The 16,593-nt window shown below is 47.9% G+C and overlaps 1 protein-coding gene across 4 annotated transcripts in view; it reads right to left on the bottom strand.

Annotated features, from left to right (window-relative positions):
• Positions 1–16,593, bottom strand: part of LOC139541620 (insulin receptor-like) — a 206,184-nt gene that overhangs the window by 32,599 nt on the left and 156,992 nt on the right. For all 4 annotated transcript variants that reach the window (XR_011668371.1, XM_071346446.1, XM_071346445.1 and 1 more), the window contains 4 exons: positions 6,490–6,637; positions 5,784–5,995; positions 3,767–3,893; positions 1,829–2,079 (listed from right to left, as the gene is read on the bottom strand). Coding sequence is in view for 3 of the 4 variants with exons in the window: in XM_071346446.1 (XP_071202547.1) it covers positions 1,829–2,079; positions 3,767–3,893; positions 5,784–5,995; positions 6,490–6,637 (738 nt within the window). In the remaining variant the exon portion in view is untranslated. The remainder of the gene's footprint in view (positions 1–1,828; positions 2,080–3,766; positions 3,894–5,783; positions 5,996–6,489; positions 6,638–16,593) is intronic.

A 16,593-nucleotide genomic window follows, 5' to 3' on the forward strand; every position in this document is an offset into this window, starting at 1 on the left:
GTCTATGTAAACATGTCATTTTATGGGCTTGTGATGTTGCAAATGCAAATATGTTTTATTTACAGTACCATGTCAAAGCCTCTTTAAACTCCGCCTATATGGCTCGCCTCACTGATACGGACAGAGTGTTTTCTAGAAATTACCGTAATGCTTTTGAATAAGCACTTTTAGAGAGCAATGAACTAAAGTGGTACCAACTGATAAACCAACCGGAAAGTAGCAAAATGCTCACCTACTGCCTTTTAAAAATGACCTTTTGGGGCAGAACCCTGTGTACCGTTTCATCCATATTCAAAGGTATTTTTCTAAATGTGGAGTGGCCCCTCTCGCTATTGAGACTGGTCGATACACGAACACTCCCCTTGGTAACTGTGTCTGTACTTTCAGTCACGATGGTTCCATTGAAACAGAAGCTCATACCTTGCTTTATGTGGGTTATATACAATACCATTAGGGATGACCTTTACTGTGGGTTATATACACAATACCATTAGGGATGATTATTACTGTGGGTTATATACAATACCATTAGGGATGATCTTTACTGTGGGTTATATACAATACCATTAGGGATGATCTTTACTGTGGGTTATATACAATACCATTAGGGATGATCTTTACTGTGGGTTATATACAATACCATTAGGGATGATCTTTACTGTGGGTTATATACAATACCATTAGGGATGATTATTACTGTGGGTTATATACAATACCATTAGGGATGATCTTTACTGTGGGTTATATACAATACCATTAGGGATGATCTTTACTGTGGGTTATATACAATACCATTAGGGATGATCTTTACTGTGGGTTATATACAATACCATTAGGGATGATCTTTACTGTGGGTTATATACAATACCATTAGGGATGATCTTTACTGTGGGTTATATACAATACCATTAGGGATGATTATTACTGTGGGTTATATACAATACCATTAGGGATGATCTTTACTGTGGGTTATATACAATACCATTAGGGATGATCTTTACTGTGGGTTATATACAATACCATTAGGGATGATCTTTACTGTGGGTTATATACAATACCATTAGGGATGATCTTTACTGTGGGTAATACAACAACATTAGAGATGAACTTTTTTGTCAGCGTGAAAATGTTTATGGTCTTGATGAAAATAATAATTGTGAAATTTTATCAGACAACAATAATGTAGTAGAATGTTGTAAGGACGGAGGACTGTGTTTGTGACTCAGTAGTAGAATGTTGTAAGGACGGAGGACTGCGTTTGTGACTCACTAGTAGAATGTTGTAAGGACGGAGGACTGTGTTTGTGACTCAGTAGTAGAATGTTGTAAGGACGGAGGACTGTGTTTGTGACTCACTAGTAGAATGTTGTAAGGACGGAGGACTGTGTTTGTGACTCACTAGTAGAATGTTGTAAGGACGGAGGACTGTGTTTGTGACTCACTAGTAGAATGTTGTAAGGACGGAGGACTGTGTTTGTGACTCACTAGTAGAATGTTGTAAGGACGGAGGACTGTGTTTGTGACTCACTAGTAGAATGTTGTAAGGACGGAGGACTGTGTTTGTGACTCAGTAGTAGAATGTTGTAAGGACGGAGGACTGTGTTTGTGACTCACTAGTAGAATGTTGTAAGGACGGAGGACTGTGTTTGTGACTCAGTAGTAGAATGTTGTAAGGACGGAGGACTGTGTTTGTGACTCACTAGTAGAATGTTGTAAGGACGGAGGACTGTGTTTGTGACTCAGTAGTAGAATGTTGTAAGGACGGAGGACTGTGTTTGTGACTCAGTAGTAGAATGTTGTAAGGACGGAGGACTGTGTTTGTGACTCACTGGTGGCATTGGTGCGGATGTAGATGATTTCGCTCTTGGCCCCGTGGACCTGGTGTTCGTCTGAGGCAGAGAGCTGGGTCTTGACCATGATGGCGTACTGGGTCCAGGGCTTCATAGGATGGATGAGGAAGCCAGGCTCCGTCTGCTCCTTCCCTTCCGTGGCCCGGGGTGGAGGGTCGACGTCAGCTATCACCCAGCTGTTAGAGCCGCACGCGTCCTGGCCATCAAACTCTGTCACGTTCTTATAAGGCCTGGAGATGGAGAGGACAGAAAGACACTGACATACTAATAGTAGAGACACGACTGTTACTGTTACTAGCCGGCTACCACCCGCTACTCTAATCTACACCTTAGAGACTGCTGCCCTATCTACATAGTCATGGAACCTCCTATATAAAGTACACACCTTTTCGATTCAACACTTTTGACACCTTACAGCAGGGTTTGGGCCCCACCAAGCTATTGGCCCCCCCAAGTTTTCTGAGCAAAACATTTTTTTGTTGTTGGACATAAAAAAAACTAAACACCATTGAAATCAGCTCCAAGTGATTTTAATTGAAGAAATCTGTTCCCAAATATTCTCAGACATAAGAGAGAGACACGTGATCGTATACAAATGTAAGCAAGGTTTAAAAGGATTGTTTTAGTCAAACATATCGGTTTGGGCTTCTTGTGGTCAATATGCAGTCAATTTGCTAATTATTTGTAATTATACTGGACAAAAATATAAACAACAGGTAAAGTGTTGGTCCCATGTTTCATGAGCTGAAATAAAAGTTCCCAGAAATATTTCCATACGCCAAAAAGCTTATTTCTCTCAAATTTTGGGTATAAATGTGTTTACATCCCTTTCAGTGAGCATTTCTTTGCCAAGATAATCCATCCACCTGACAGGTGTGGCATATAAAGAAGCTGATTAAACAGCATGATCATTACACCTTGTGCTGAAGACAATAAAAGGCCACTCTAAAATGTGCAGTTTTGTCACACAACAAAGCCACCGATGTCTCAAGTCGAGGGAGCGTGCAATTGGCATGCTGACTGTAGAATATTTATTTCTCTACCATAAGCCACTTCCACGTTGTTGTAGAGAATTTGTCAGTACATGCAACCGGCCTGACAACCGCAGACCACGTGTAACCACACCAGCCCAGGACCTCCACATCTGGCTTCTTCACCTGCGAGATCGTCTGAGGAGGCCTTGCACCCTAGTGGGTGGGATATATATGCCCCCTTGCTGCTATAACAGCCTCCACTCTTCGGGGGAATGCTTTCTACTAGATGTTGGAACATTGCTTCAGGGATTTTCTTTCTTTCAGCCACAAGAGCATTAGTGAGGTCGGGCACTGATGTTGGGCGATTAGGCCTGGCTCACAGTCGGCATTCCAATTCATCCCAAAGGTGTTTGATGGAGTTGAGGTCAGGGTTCTGTGCATGCCAGTCAAGGTCTTCCACACCAATCTTGACAAACCATTTCTGTATGGACCTCACTTTGCGCATGGGGGCATTGTCATGCTGAAACAGGAAAGGGCCTTCCCCAAACTGTGGCCACAAAGTCGGAAGCACAGAATTGTCTAGAATGTCATTGTATGCTGTAGCGTTAAGATTTCCCATCACTGGAACTAAGGGGCCTAGCCCTGAACCATGAAAAACAGCCCCATTCCTCCCCCGCCAAACTTTACAGTTGGCACTACGCATTCGGGCAGGTGGCGTTCGCCAAACCCAGATTTTTAGGCGCTACGTGCTTCAGCACTCAGCGGTCCGTTCTGTGAGCTTGTATGACCTACCACTTCGCGGCTGAGACGATGTTGCCCCTACATGTTTCCACTTCACAATAACAGCAGTTACAGTTGACCAGGGCAGCTCTATCTCTAGGAAATAGTAACCTTGTCCCACAGGGCAAGAGCATAACTTACTCATGTATCGTTTTTTACTTACGCCTCTTTGTAGAGGACCATGAAGCCCAGTAGGTCTCTATAGTCCGGCGGCCAGAAGGGTTCCCACTTGAGGAGGATCTTGTCCGACTGTGTGCGCACCGTGGTGAAATTCAGGAACTGGGTCTCACCTGGTGACCAAGAAAAAGAGACAGACAGAGCTTAAGGACAGGAGTGATCAGGGTGAATCAGGGAGGTTGGAGAAAAGCAATATTGCAGAAGAGGTAACTAAAAATGCTAGGCAACTGAAACAGCCCAGTGCTACACTGTAAATACAGATTGGAGGACTGACCTACTGACCACTTTTATCCAAAGCAACTTACAGTCATGCGAGCATCCATTTTCGTATGGGTGGCCCAAAGAGGGAATCTAACGCACCATCCTGGCGTTTGCAAGCACCACGCTCTATAAACTGAGCCATAAAGGATCACTAAATACTTGATAGTAAATGTTAACTGTACGTCACGCCTTGGGTAAAAGTGTCTGCTACATGACAACTATTTGTGAGTCGTTTCAGGAAACTAGGCGTATGTCGCGCATCACTTCTTCACAGGAGAACGATTTGAACGTAAACTTTTTATTTATTTATCAAAATGAGGTTCTTTTTGGCCGAAATGTTTTGAAATCAGTGTAATTAGAGTATGACGGCTATGGAGAAAACTCAAGTCGTTTGACTGCAAAAATGCAGATGCAGTCGAAATGAGAACACAGAAGGCTATTGTATAAAACACCTGTCTCCGGATACAATCTTCAAACTAAGGGCAACCATGGCATCCGTGACAGAGAGGGAGACGCATCCCTCAGTGTATAAGATAGTCTAGCTAGCTACATTTTCAGATATTACACGTTTCTCATTTCGTCAAAAAGTCATTAAGTTAGTGTATTGCTAGCTAGCTAGCTAGCTAGCTAATGTAAACTGGCTGGCTCCCTAGCTTACGTTAAGCGTATAATCTGTGTAGTTATATTATTCATATTTCAGAGCCATTTGCATTGCTAGTTATTGCCTGAAGTTAGCTAGCTAACATTGAACCTGTTTGGTTAACTACCTGCAGATTCATGCAGGGTAGTGATGTTATGAGTTGGGATTATGGTTCATTGTTTAGCTAGCTAGCTACATGTCTAAACAAAAGACTCCACTATGCAAGTAACTGCAGTAACAGTCAAAATGTTGGGCACAGCTACTCATTAAAGGGTTTTTCTTTATTTGTACTGTTTTCTATTTTCTACATTTCTACAATGTAGAAAATAGTAAAAATGAAGAAAAACCCTTGAATGAGTAGCTGTCCAAAACTTTTGACTGGTACTGTATTTCAATAGAATGTTTATGAGGTCACTGCGACAACTGTCGATAGACATAGCTGGTAAATTCGCTTTGATCATCTACTCTCATCTGAGTGTGCCAGAGCGCAGAATAACAGATGAATTTACGAACGCTCAACACCCGTTGAATTTGGACCGTGTCAGTAAACGTTGGCAAAAAAAGCGTAATTAAATTGTTGCCAGCAGCACAGTTGCAGTCACCATCACTTTGGATAACAAAAAGACAACCCAACCAGCTCTGCTAGGGCGAGTAAAATGGTCAGACTGAGCTGTTCTCTCATTTATGTCTGGAAGTAGCTAGCAAGCTAGCCAACGTTAGCCAGTTAGTTTGGGTGCTTGACTACCGTTGTTAGGTTAGATCGCTCGGATCAACCACATGGGCTCACATGTGAATCCTTAAAGAGATGGGTGGGGATAAAGCTTAAGAGGTTGTGAATGATGCTGAACGAGTGTAGACAAAGAAGAGCTCTCCAGTAGGTACCAAGGGCCATTTTCTCAAAAGTGAAGTACAAAGCAGAATTACTTTCCTGTTGTTCATCAACTATAGTGAATGATATACCATTTTCTAGCTCTGAGTCTCTACTTTTATCCAATGCAACAAAAAAAAACAATTTAAAATGTTGCTACATAAGACCACCTCGAGCCAGTCGGTCACATAGTATGATCACGTTTATCTAAAGTTCCACGTTGGCTGGTCTTACAGGAAGCCTGGTCTCCATCGGTCCTGCCGATTTCATTCTTGATGCCTCTCTCCTTAGTGCCCGTCACCACCTCCATCTTGCGGATCTCAGACATGCACAGCTTGGAGTTGTGAAGGAAGAACATGCGTCCCTGAAGGATGGTCAGGTTGTGTTTGTTCCAGTCCCACAGCTGACGCAAGTTCTGGTTGTCCAGAGCGTAGAACGAGTAGTTCCTGATAAAGTACAGAGAGACAGAGAGAGAGAGAGAGACAGAGACAGAGAGAGAGAGAGAGACAGAGAGAGAGACAGAGACAGAGACAGAGACAGAGAGAGAGACAGAGAGAGAGACAGAGACAGAGACAGAGAGAGAGACAGAGAGACAGAGAGAGAGACAGAGAGAGAGACAGAGACAGAGACAGAGACAGAGAGAGAGAGAGAGAGAGAGAGAGAGAGAGAGAGACAGAGAGAGAGAGAGAGAGAGAGAGAGAGAGAGAGAGAGAGACAGAGAGAGAGAGAGAGACAGAGAGAGAGAGAGAGAGAGAGAGAGAGAGAGAGAGAGAGAGAGAGAGAGAGAGAGAGAGAGAGAGGTTGAGAAAATGAACTGACCTAAAGCAGTAGAACAAAAACAAATCATATAAATCTACACACTGGTCTCCCAGGTACTATGTTAATTCAGACAACGTTTCAAACCCTAGTCTGATATAGTACACTACTACACAAGACCTACCCATCTTGGGTCGGCGTCTCTCCCCGGATGATGCGTAGCTTGCGGAGGAAGGAGAGAGAGACGAGGGCGTAGGCTCTCTTGATGGTCAGGTTGCCTGTTATCTCCTCCAGTTGACCCAGGTTAGCCTCCAGCTCTGCTGCTATGTTATCTGATGTGGAAAGAAGAAACAGACGGACGGTCAGTCAGTCAATCAGTTAACCTCTGCTGCTATGAGAGGAAACAGTCAGTTTCCGACACCCCCGTGGAAATATAATTAGCATTATAAAAACATCTCCATAAAAAAAATCGGTCAGTTTAAGATAGAGATATCTGTTTTACATCGGACGTGTCTCAAATCGCTCACTTCAGCTGACGTCACACTTCCACATCTGCGGAGAAAGGTGACGGAGCTAGAGCGGTGTTTGTTATGACCCCTCTATGGAAAGGTGACGGAGCTAGAGCGGTGTTTGTTATGACCCCTCTACGGAAAGGTGACGGAGCTAGAGCGGTGTTTGTTATGGCCCCTCTACGGAAAGGTGACGGAGCTAGAGCGGTGTTTGTTATGACCCCTCTATGGAAAGGTGACGGAGCTAGAGCGGTGTTTGTTATGACCCCTCTACGGAAAGGTGACGGAGCTAGAGCGGTGTTTGTTATGACCCCTCTACGGAAAGGTGACGGAGCTAGAGCGGTGTTTGTTATGACCCCTCTACGGAAAGGTGACGGAGCTAGAGCGGTGTTTGTTATGACCCCTCTACGGAAAGGTGACGGAGCTAGAGCGGTGTTTGTTATGACCCCTCTACGGAAAGGTGACGGAGCTAGAGCGGTGTTTGTTATGACCCCTCTACGGAAAGGTGACGGAGCTAGAGCGGTGTTTGTTATGACCCCTCTACGGAAAGGTGACGGAGCTAGAGCGGTGTTTGTTATGACCCCTCTACGGAAAGGTGACGGAGCTAGAGCGGTGTTTGTTATGACCCCTCTACGGAAAGGTGACGGAGCTAGAGCGGTGTTTGTTATGACCCCTCTATGGAAAGGTGACGGAGCTAGAGCGGTGTTTGTTATGACCCCTCTATGGAAAGGTGACGGAGCTAGAGCGGTGTTTGTTATGACCCCTCTATGGAAAGGTGACGGAGCTAGAGCGGTGTTTGTTATGACCCCTCTATGGAAAGGTGAGACTCTCACAAACACGTACATGTCGGTTGTTTTGCTCTAGACTTGTTTGAAGGTCCCTCGGGTACCAGTTTGAAAAAAATGAATGGAAGTATATATGGAGACTGTTTAGTGCCAAAAATAAGGTGTTAAATACAGGGTTAAATACGGGGTTAAATAAGGGGTTAAATACAGGGTTAAATACAAGGGAACGAGCAGGTGTGTCAAAACCCCTGACCGGTACCGTACATTTACAAAAAATGTATGGGGGATTGGAAATGATGTAGACAATAACATTGATGGAAGCCACAATCTATCAGCAACGTTAAAGCTGATCTACCCTCTAAAGAAAAAGTAGTGGAGGTACGCTGAAAAATTTGACTGACATTTTTATTTGTCTTCGTACAGGGTTAAAAAAACAACAACAACAAAAAAACAACAACAATCCTGATCTTTCTAGTATCTCTCAGATAACGGACAGACACTTCACAACAAACTTCCTTTAGATTTTTGGGGGGTTACTATCTGTTCCATGTAGTGAATCTGTTATTCAAAGTGTTTGTATGGGATAATAGCAGTAAAGCCAGACAAAAATGATCACCACATTTTTTTTATTTTTATATATACTTCAAGAGGTCTTAAAATTCAAAATCAAATACCAAAATGACATGTGTGTGACAAATAAAATTTGATTTGATTTTCACCTCTGCTGCTATATTGACTGAGGTAACGAGAGGAAACAGTTAGTTAACCTCTGCTGCTATATTGACTGAGGTAACGAGAGGAAACAGTTAGTTAACCTCTGCTGCTATATTGACTGAGGTAACGAGGAAACAGACAGTCAGTTAACCTCTGCTGCTATATTGACTGAGGTAGCGAGAGGAAACAGACAGTTAACCTCTGCTGCTATATTGACTGAGGTAACGAGAGGAAACAGTTAGTTAACCTCTGCTGCTATATTGACTGAGGTAACGAGAGGAAACAGTTAGTTAACCTCTGCTGCTATATTGACTGAGGTAACGAGAGGAAACAGACAGTTAGTTAACCTCTGCTGCTATATTGACTGAGGTAACGAGAGGAAACAGTTAGTTAACCTCTGCTGCTATATTGACTGAGGTAACGAGAGGAAACAGTTAGTTAACCTCTGCTGCTATATTGACTGAGGTAACGAGAGGAAACAGACAGTTAGTTAACCTCTGCTGCTATATTGACTGAGGTAACGAGAGGAAACAGTTAGTTAACCTCTGCTGCTATATTGACTGAGGTAACGAGAGGAAACAGTTAGTTAACCTCTGCTGCTATATTGACTGAGGTAGCGAGAGGAAACAGACAGTTAGTTAACCTCTGCTGCTATATTGACTGAGGTAGCGAGAGGAAACAGTTAGTTAACCTCTGCTGCTATATTGACTGAGGTAACGAGGAAACAGACAGTTAGTTAACCTCTGCTGCTATATTGACTGAGGTAACGAGAGGAAACAGACAGTTAGTTAACCTCTGCTGCTATATTGACTGAGGTAACGAGAGGAAACAGACAGTTAGTTAACCTCTGCTGCTATATTGACTGAGGTAACGAGAGGAAACAGACAGTTAGTTAACCTCTGCTGCTATATTGACTGAGGTAACGAGAGGAAACAGACAGTTAACCTCTACTGCTATATTGACTGAGGTAACGAGAGGAAACAGACAGTTAGTTAACCTCTGCTGCTATATTGACTGAGGTAACGAGAGGAAACAGACAGTTAGTTAACCTCTGCTGCTATATTGACTGAGGTAGCGAGAGGAAACAGACAGTTAGTTAACCTCTGCTGCTATATTGACTGAGGTAACGAGAGGAAACAGTTAGTTAACCTCTGCTGCTATATTGACTGAGGTAACGAGAGGAAACAGTTAGTTAACCTCTGCTGCTATATTGACTGAGGTAGCGAGAGGAAACAGTTAGTTAACCTCTGCTGCTATATTGACTGAGGTAACGAGAGGAAACAGTTAGTTAACCTCTGCTGCTATATTGACTGAGGTAACGAGAGGAAACAGTTAGTTAACCTCTGCTGCTATATTGACTGAGGTAACGAGGAAACAGACAGTTAGTTAACCTCTGCTGCTATATTGACTGAGGTAACGAGAGGAAACAGTTAGTTAACCTCTGCTGCTATATTGACTGAGGTAACGAGAGGAAACAGTTAGTTAACCTCTGCTGCTATATTGACTGAGGTAACGAGGAAACAGACAGTTAGTTAACCTCTGCTGCTATATTGACTGAGGTAACGAGAGGAAACAGACCGTTAGTTAACCTCTGCTGCTATATTGACTGAGGTAACGAGAAGAAACAGTTAGTTAACCTCTGCTGCTATATTGACTGAGGTAACGAGAGGAAACAGTTAGTTAACCTCTGCTGCTATATTGACTGAGTTAACGAGAGGAAACAGTTAGTTAACCTCTGCTGCTATATTGACTGAGGTAGCGAGAGGAAACAGACCGTTAGTTAACCTCTGCTGCTATATTGACTGAGGTAACGAGAGGAAACAGTTAGTTAACCTCTGCTGCTATATTGACTGAGGTAACGAGAGGAAACAGTTAGTTAACCTCTGCTGCTATATTGACTGAGGTAACGAGAGGAAACAGTTAGTTAACCTCTGCTGCTATATTGACTGAGGTAGCGAGAGGAAACAGTTAGTTAACCTCTGCTGCTATATTGACTGAGGTAACGAGAGGAAACAGACAGTTAGTTAACCTCTGCTGCTATATTGACTGAGGTAACGAGAGGAAACAGTTAGTTAACCTCTGCTGCTATATTGACTGAGGTAACGAGGAAACAGACAGTTAGTTAACCTCTGCTGCTATATTGACTGAGGTAACGAGAGGAAACAGTTAGTTAACCTCTGCTGCTATATTGACTGAGGTAACGAGAGGAAACAGTTAGTTAACCTCTGCTGCTATATTGACTGAGGTAACGAGGAAACAGACAGTTAGTTAACCTCTGCTGCTATATTGACTGAGTTAACGAGAGGAAACAGTTAGTTAACCTCTGCTGCTATATTGACTGAGGTAACGAGAGGAAACAGACCGTTAGTTAACCTCTGCTGCTATATTGACTGAGGTAACGAGAGGAAACAGTTAGTTAACCTCTGCTGCTATATTGACTGAGGTAACGAGAGGAAACAGACCGTTAGTTAACCTCTGCTGCTATATTGACTGAGGTAACGAGAGGAAACAGTTAGTTAACCTCTGCTGCTATATTGACTGAGGTAACGAGAGGAAACAGACAGTTAGTTAACCTCTGCTGCTATATTGACTGAGGTAACGAGAGGAAACAGACCGTTAGTTAACCTCTGCTGCTATATTGACTGAGGTAACGAGAGGAAACAGTTAGTTAACCTCTGCTGCTATATTGACTGAGGTAGCGAGAGGAAACAGTTAGTTAACCTCTGCTGCTATATTGACTGAGGTAACGAGAGGAAACAGACAGTTAGTTAACCTCTGCTGCTATATTGACTGAGGTAACGAGAGGAAACAGACAGTTAGTTAACCTCTGCTGCTATATTGACTGAGGTAACAAGAGGAAACAGACAGTTAGTTAACCTCTGCTGCTATATTGACTGAGGTAACGAGAGGAAACAGACCGTTAGTTAACCTCTGCTGCTATATTGACTGAGGTAACGAGAGGAAACAGTTAGTTAACCTCTGCTGCTATATTGACTGAGGTAGCGAGAGGAAACAGTTAGTTAACCTCTGCTGCTATATTGACTGAGGTAACGAGAGGAAACAGACAGTTAGTTAACCTCTGCTGCTATATTGACTGAGGTAGCGAGAGGAAACAGACAGTTAACCTCTGCTGCTATATTGACTGAGGTAACGAGAGGAAACAGTTAGTTAACCTCTGCTGCTATATTGACTGAGGTAGCGAGAGGAAACAGTTAGTTAACCTCTGCTGCTATATTGACTGAGGTAGCGAGAGGAAACAGTTAGTTAACCTCTGCTGCTATATTGACTGAGGTAGCGAGAGGAAACAGTTAGTTAACCTCTGCTGCTATATTGACTGAGGTAACGAGAAGAAACAGTTAGTTAACCTCTGCTGCTATATTGACTGAGGTAACGAGAGGAAACAGTTAGTTAACCTCTGCTGCTATATTGACTGAGGTAGCGAGAGGAAACAGTTAGTTAACCTCTGCTGCTATATTGACTGAGGTAACGAGAGGAAACAGTTAGTTAACCTCTGCTGCTATATTGACTGAGGTAACGAGAGGAAACAGTTAGTTAAAACCTCTGCTGCTATATTGACTGAGGTAACGAGAGGAAACAGACCGTTAGTTAACCTCTGCTGCTATATTGACTGAGGTAACGAGAGGAAACAGTTAGTTAACCTCTGCTGCTATATTGACTGAGGTAACGAGAGGAAACAGTTAGTTAACCTCTGCTGCTATATTGACTGAGGTAACGAGAGGAAACAGTTAGTTAACCTCTGCTGCTATATTGACTGAGGTAACGAGGAAACAGACAGTTAGTTAACCTCTGCTGCTATATTGACTGAGGTAACGAGAGGAAACAGTTAGTTAACCTCTGCTGCTATATTGACTGAGGTAACGAGAGGAAACAGTTAGTTAACCTCTGCTGCTATATTGACTGAGGTAACGAGAGCAAACAGTTAGTTAAAACCTCTGCTGCTATATTGACTGAGGTAACGAGAGGAAACAGTTAGTTAACCTCTGCTGCTATATTGACTGAGGTAGCGAGAGGAAACAGTTAGTTAACCTCTGCTGCTATATTGACTGAGGTAGCGAGAGGAAACAGTTAGTTAACCTCTGCTGCTATATTGACTGAGGTAACGAGAGGAAACAGAGTCAGTTCATGTAGTGGATGAGGTGAGTTTCAGTATAAAGTATTTTGAACCACTGGAAATATCAAGAGTCTGTTAAGTGACCAAATCATATAATGTGTTGTGAGGTGGTAGGTAGTGAGGGTGGTAGGTAGTGAGGGCGGTAGGTAGTGAGGGCGGTTGGTAGTGAGGGCGGTAGGTAGTGAGGGCGGTAGGTAGTGAGGGCGGTAGGTAGTGAGGGCGGTAGGTAGTGAGGGTGGGTGGTAGCGAGGGCGGTAGGTAGTGAGGGTGGTAGGTAGTGAGGGCGGTAGGTAGTGAGGGCGGTAGGTAGTGAGGGCCGTAGGTAGTGAGGGTGGGTGGTAGCGAGGGCGGTAGGTAGTGAGGGTGGGTGGTAGTGAGGGCGGTAGGTAGTGAGGGGGGTTGGTAGTGAGGGCGGTAGGTAGTGAGGGTGGTTGGTAGTGAGGGTGGTTGGTAGTGAGGGCGGTAGGTAGTGAGGGCGGTTGGTAGTGAGGGCGGTAGGTAGCGAGGGCGGTTGGTAGTGAGGGCGGTAGGTAGCGAGGGCGGTAGGTAGTGAGGGCGGTAGGTAGTGAGGGCGGTAGGTAGTGAGGGCGGTAGGTAGTGAGGGCGGTAGGTAGCGAGGGCGGTAGGTAGTGAGGGTGGGTGGTAGCGAGGGCGGTAGGTAGTGAGGGCGGTAGGTAGTGAGGGCGGTAGGTAGTGAGGGCGGTAGGTAGCGAGGGCGGTAGGTAGTGAGGGTGGGTGGTAGCGAGGGCGGTAGGTAGTGAGGGTGGGTGGTAGCGAGGGCGGTAGGTAGTGAGGGTGGGTGGTAGCGAGGGCGGTAGGTAGTGAGGGTGGGTGGTAGCGAGGGCGGTAGGTAGTGAGGGTGGGTGGTAGCGAGGGCGGTAGGTAGTGAGGGTGGGTGGTAGTGAGGGCGGTAGGTAGTGAGGGTGGGTGGTAGTGAGGGCGGTAGGTAGTGAGGGTGGGTGGTAGTGAGGGCGGTAGGTAGTGAGGGTGGTTGGTAGTGAGGGCGGTAGGTAGTGAGGGCGGTTGGTAGTGAGGGCGGTAGGTAGTGAGGGTGGGTGGTAGTGAGGGCGGGTGGTAGTGAGGGCGGTAGGTAGCGAGGGCGGTAGGTAGTGAGGGTGGTAGGTAGTGAGGGCGGTAGGTAGTGAGGGTGGGTGGTAGCGAGGGCGGTAGGTAGTGAGGGTGGGTGGTAGCGAGGGCGGTAGGTAGTGAGGGTGGGTGGTAGTGAGGGCGGTAGGTAGTGAGGGTGGGTGGTAGTGAGGGCGGTAGGTAGTGAGGGTGGTTGGTAGTGAGGGCGGTAGGTAGTGAGGGTGGGTGGTAGTGAGGGCGGTAGGTAGTGAGGGTGGTTGGTAGTGAGGGCGGTAGGTAGTGAGGGTGGGTGGTAGTGAGGGCGGTAGGTAGTGAGGGTGGTTGGTAGTGAGGGCGGTAGGTAGCGAGGGCGGTTGGTAGTGAGGGCGGTAGGTAGTGAGGGTGGGTGGTAGTGAGGGCGGTAGGTAGCGAGGGCGGTTGGTAGTGAGGGCGGTAGGTAGTGAGGGCGGTAGGTAGTGAGGGTGGGTGGTAGCGAGGGCGGTAGGTAGTGAGGGTGGGTGGTAGTGAGGGCGGTAGGTAGTGAGGGTGGGTGGTAGCGAGGGCGGTAGGTAGTGAGGGTGGTTGGTAGTGAGGGCGGTAGGTAGTGAGGGTGGGTGGTAGCGAGGGAGGTAGTGGGTGGTAGTGAGGGCGGTAGGTAGTGAGGGTGGGTGGTAGTGAGGGCGGTAGGTAGTGAGGGTGGTTGGTAGTGAGGGCGGTAGGTAGTGAGGGCGGTAGGTAGCGAGGGTGGGTGGTAGCGAGGGTGGGTGGTAGCGAGGGTGGGTGGTAGCGAGGGTGGGTGGTAGCGAGGGTGGGTGGTAGCGAGGGTGGGTGGTAGCGAGGGCGGTAGGTAGCGAGGGCGGTAGGTAGCGAGGGCGGTAGGTAGTGAGGGCGGTAGGTAGTGAGGGCGGTTGGTAGTGAGGGCGGTAGGTAGCGAGGGCGGTAGGTAGTGAGGGCGGTAGGTAGTGAGGGCGGTTGGTAGTGAGGGCGGTAGGTAGTGAGGGCGGTAGGTAGTGAGGGCGGTAGGTAGCGAGGGTGGGTGGTAGCGAGGGTGGGTGGTAGCGAGGGTGGGTGGTAGCGAGGGTGGGTGGTAGCGAGGGTGGGTGGTAGCGAGGGTGGGTGGTAGCGAGGGCGGTAGGTAGCGAGGGCGGTAGGTAGCGAGGGCGGTAGGTAGTGAGGGCGGTAGGTAGTGAGGGCGGTTGGTAGTGAGGGCGGTAGGTAGTGAGGGCGGTAGGTAGTGAGGGCGGTTGGTAGTGAGGGCGGTAGGTAGTGAGGGCGGTAGGTAGTGAGGGCGGTAGGTAGTGAGGGTGGGTGGTAGTGAGGGCGGTAGGTAGTGAGGGCGGTAGGTAGTGAGGGCGGTTGGTAGTGAGGGTGGTTGGTAGTGAGGGCGGTAGGTAGTGAGGGTGGGTGGTAGTGAGGGCGGTAGGTAGTGAGGGTGGTTGGTAGTGAGGGCGGTAGGTAGTGAGGGCGGTTGGTAGTGAGGGCGGTAGGTAGTGAGGGTGGGTGGTAGTGAGGGCGGTAGGTAGCGAGGGCGGTTGGTAGTGAGGGCGGTAGGTAGTGAGGGCGGTAGGTAGTGAGGGTGGGTGGTAGCGAGGGCGGTAGGTAGTGAGGGTGGGTGGTAGTGAGGGCGGTAGGTAGTGAGGGTGGGTGGTAGTGAGGGCGGTAGGTAGTGAGGGTGGTTGGTAGTGAGGGCGGTAGGTAGTGAGGGTGGGTGGTAGCGAGGGCGGTAGGTAGTGAGGGTGGGTGGTAGTGAGGGCGGTAGGTAGTGAGGGTAGGTGGTAGTGAGGGCAGTAGGTAGTGAGGGTGGTTGGTAGTGAGGGCGGTAGGTAGTGAGGGCGGTTGGTAGTGAGGGCGGTAGGTAGTGAGGGTGGGTGGTAGTGAGGGCGGTAGGTAGCGAGGGCGGTTGGTAGTGAGGGCGGTAGGTAGTGAGGGCGGTAGGTAGTGAGGGAGGGTGGTAGCGAGGGCGGTAGGTAGTGAGGGTGGGTGGTAGTGAGGGCAGTAGGTAGTGAGGGTGGGTGGTAGTGAGGGCGGTAGGTAGTGAGGGTGGTTGGTAGTGAGGGCGGTAGGTAGTGAGGGTGGGTGGTAGCGAGGGCGGTAGGTAGTGAGGGTGGGTGGTAGTGAGGGCGGTAGGTAGTGAGGGTGGGTGGTAGTGAGGGCGGTAGGTAGTGAGGGTGGTTGGTAGTGAGGGCGGTAGGTAGCGAGGGTGGGTGGTAGCGAGGGTGGGTGGTAGCGAGGGTGGGTGGTAGCGAGGGTGGGTGGTAGCGAGGGTGGGTGGTAGCGAGGGTGGGTGGTAGCGAGGGTGGGTGGTAGCGAGGGCGGTAGGTAGCGAGGGCGGTAGGTAGCGAGGGCGGTAGGTAGCGAGGGCGGTAGGTAGCGAGGGCGGTTGGTAGCGAGGGCGGTAGGTAGCGAGGGCGGTAGGTAGTGAGGGCGGTAGGTAGCGAGGGCGGTAGGTAGTGAGGGCGGTAGGTAGTGAGGGCGGTTGGTAGTGAGGGCAGTAGGTAGTGAGGGCGGTAGGTAGTGAGGGCGGTAGGTAGTGAGGGCGGTTGGTAGTGAGGGCGGTAGGTAGTGAGGGCGGTAGGTAGTGAGGGTGGGTGGTAGTGAGGGCGGTAGGTAGTGAGGGCGGTAGGTAGTGAGGGCGGTTGGTAGTGAGGGCGGTTGGTAGTGAGGGCGGTTGGTAGTGAGGGCGGTAGGTTGTAGGGTGGGTGGTAGTGAGGGTGGGTGGTAGTGAGGGTGGTAGGTAGTGAGGGTGATAGGTAGTGAGGGCAGTAGGTAGCGAGGGCGGTAGGTAGCGAGGGCGGTAGGTAGTGAGTGGTAGCGAGGGTGGGTGGTAGTGAGGGTGGGTGGTAGTGAGGGCGGTAGGTTGTAGGGTGGTTGGTAGTGAGGGTGGGTGGTAGTGAGGGTGGGTGGTAGTGAGGGTGGGTGGTAGTGAGGGTGGTAGGTAGTGAGGGTGATAGGTAGTGAGGGTGGTAGGTAGTGAGGGTGATAGGTAGTGAGGGTGATAGGTAGTGAGGGTGATAGGTAGTGAGGGTGAAAGGTAGTGAGGGTGAAAGGTAGTGAGGGTAGGTGGTAGTGAGGGTGGGTGGTAG

The sequence above is a fragment of the Salvelinus alpinus genome, chromosome 16 (assembly GCF_045679555.1).
Source record: "Salvelinus alpinus chromosome 16, SLU_Salpinus.1, whole genome shotgun sequence".
NCBI lineage: Eukaryota > Metazoa > Chordata > Actinopteri > Salmoniformes > Salmonidae > Salvelinus > Salvelinus alpinus.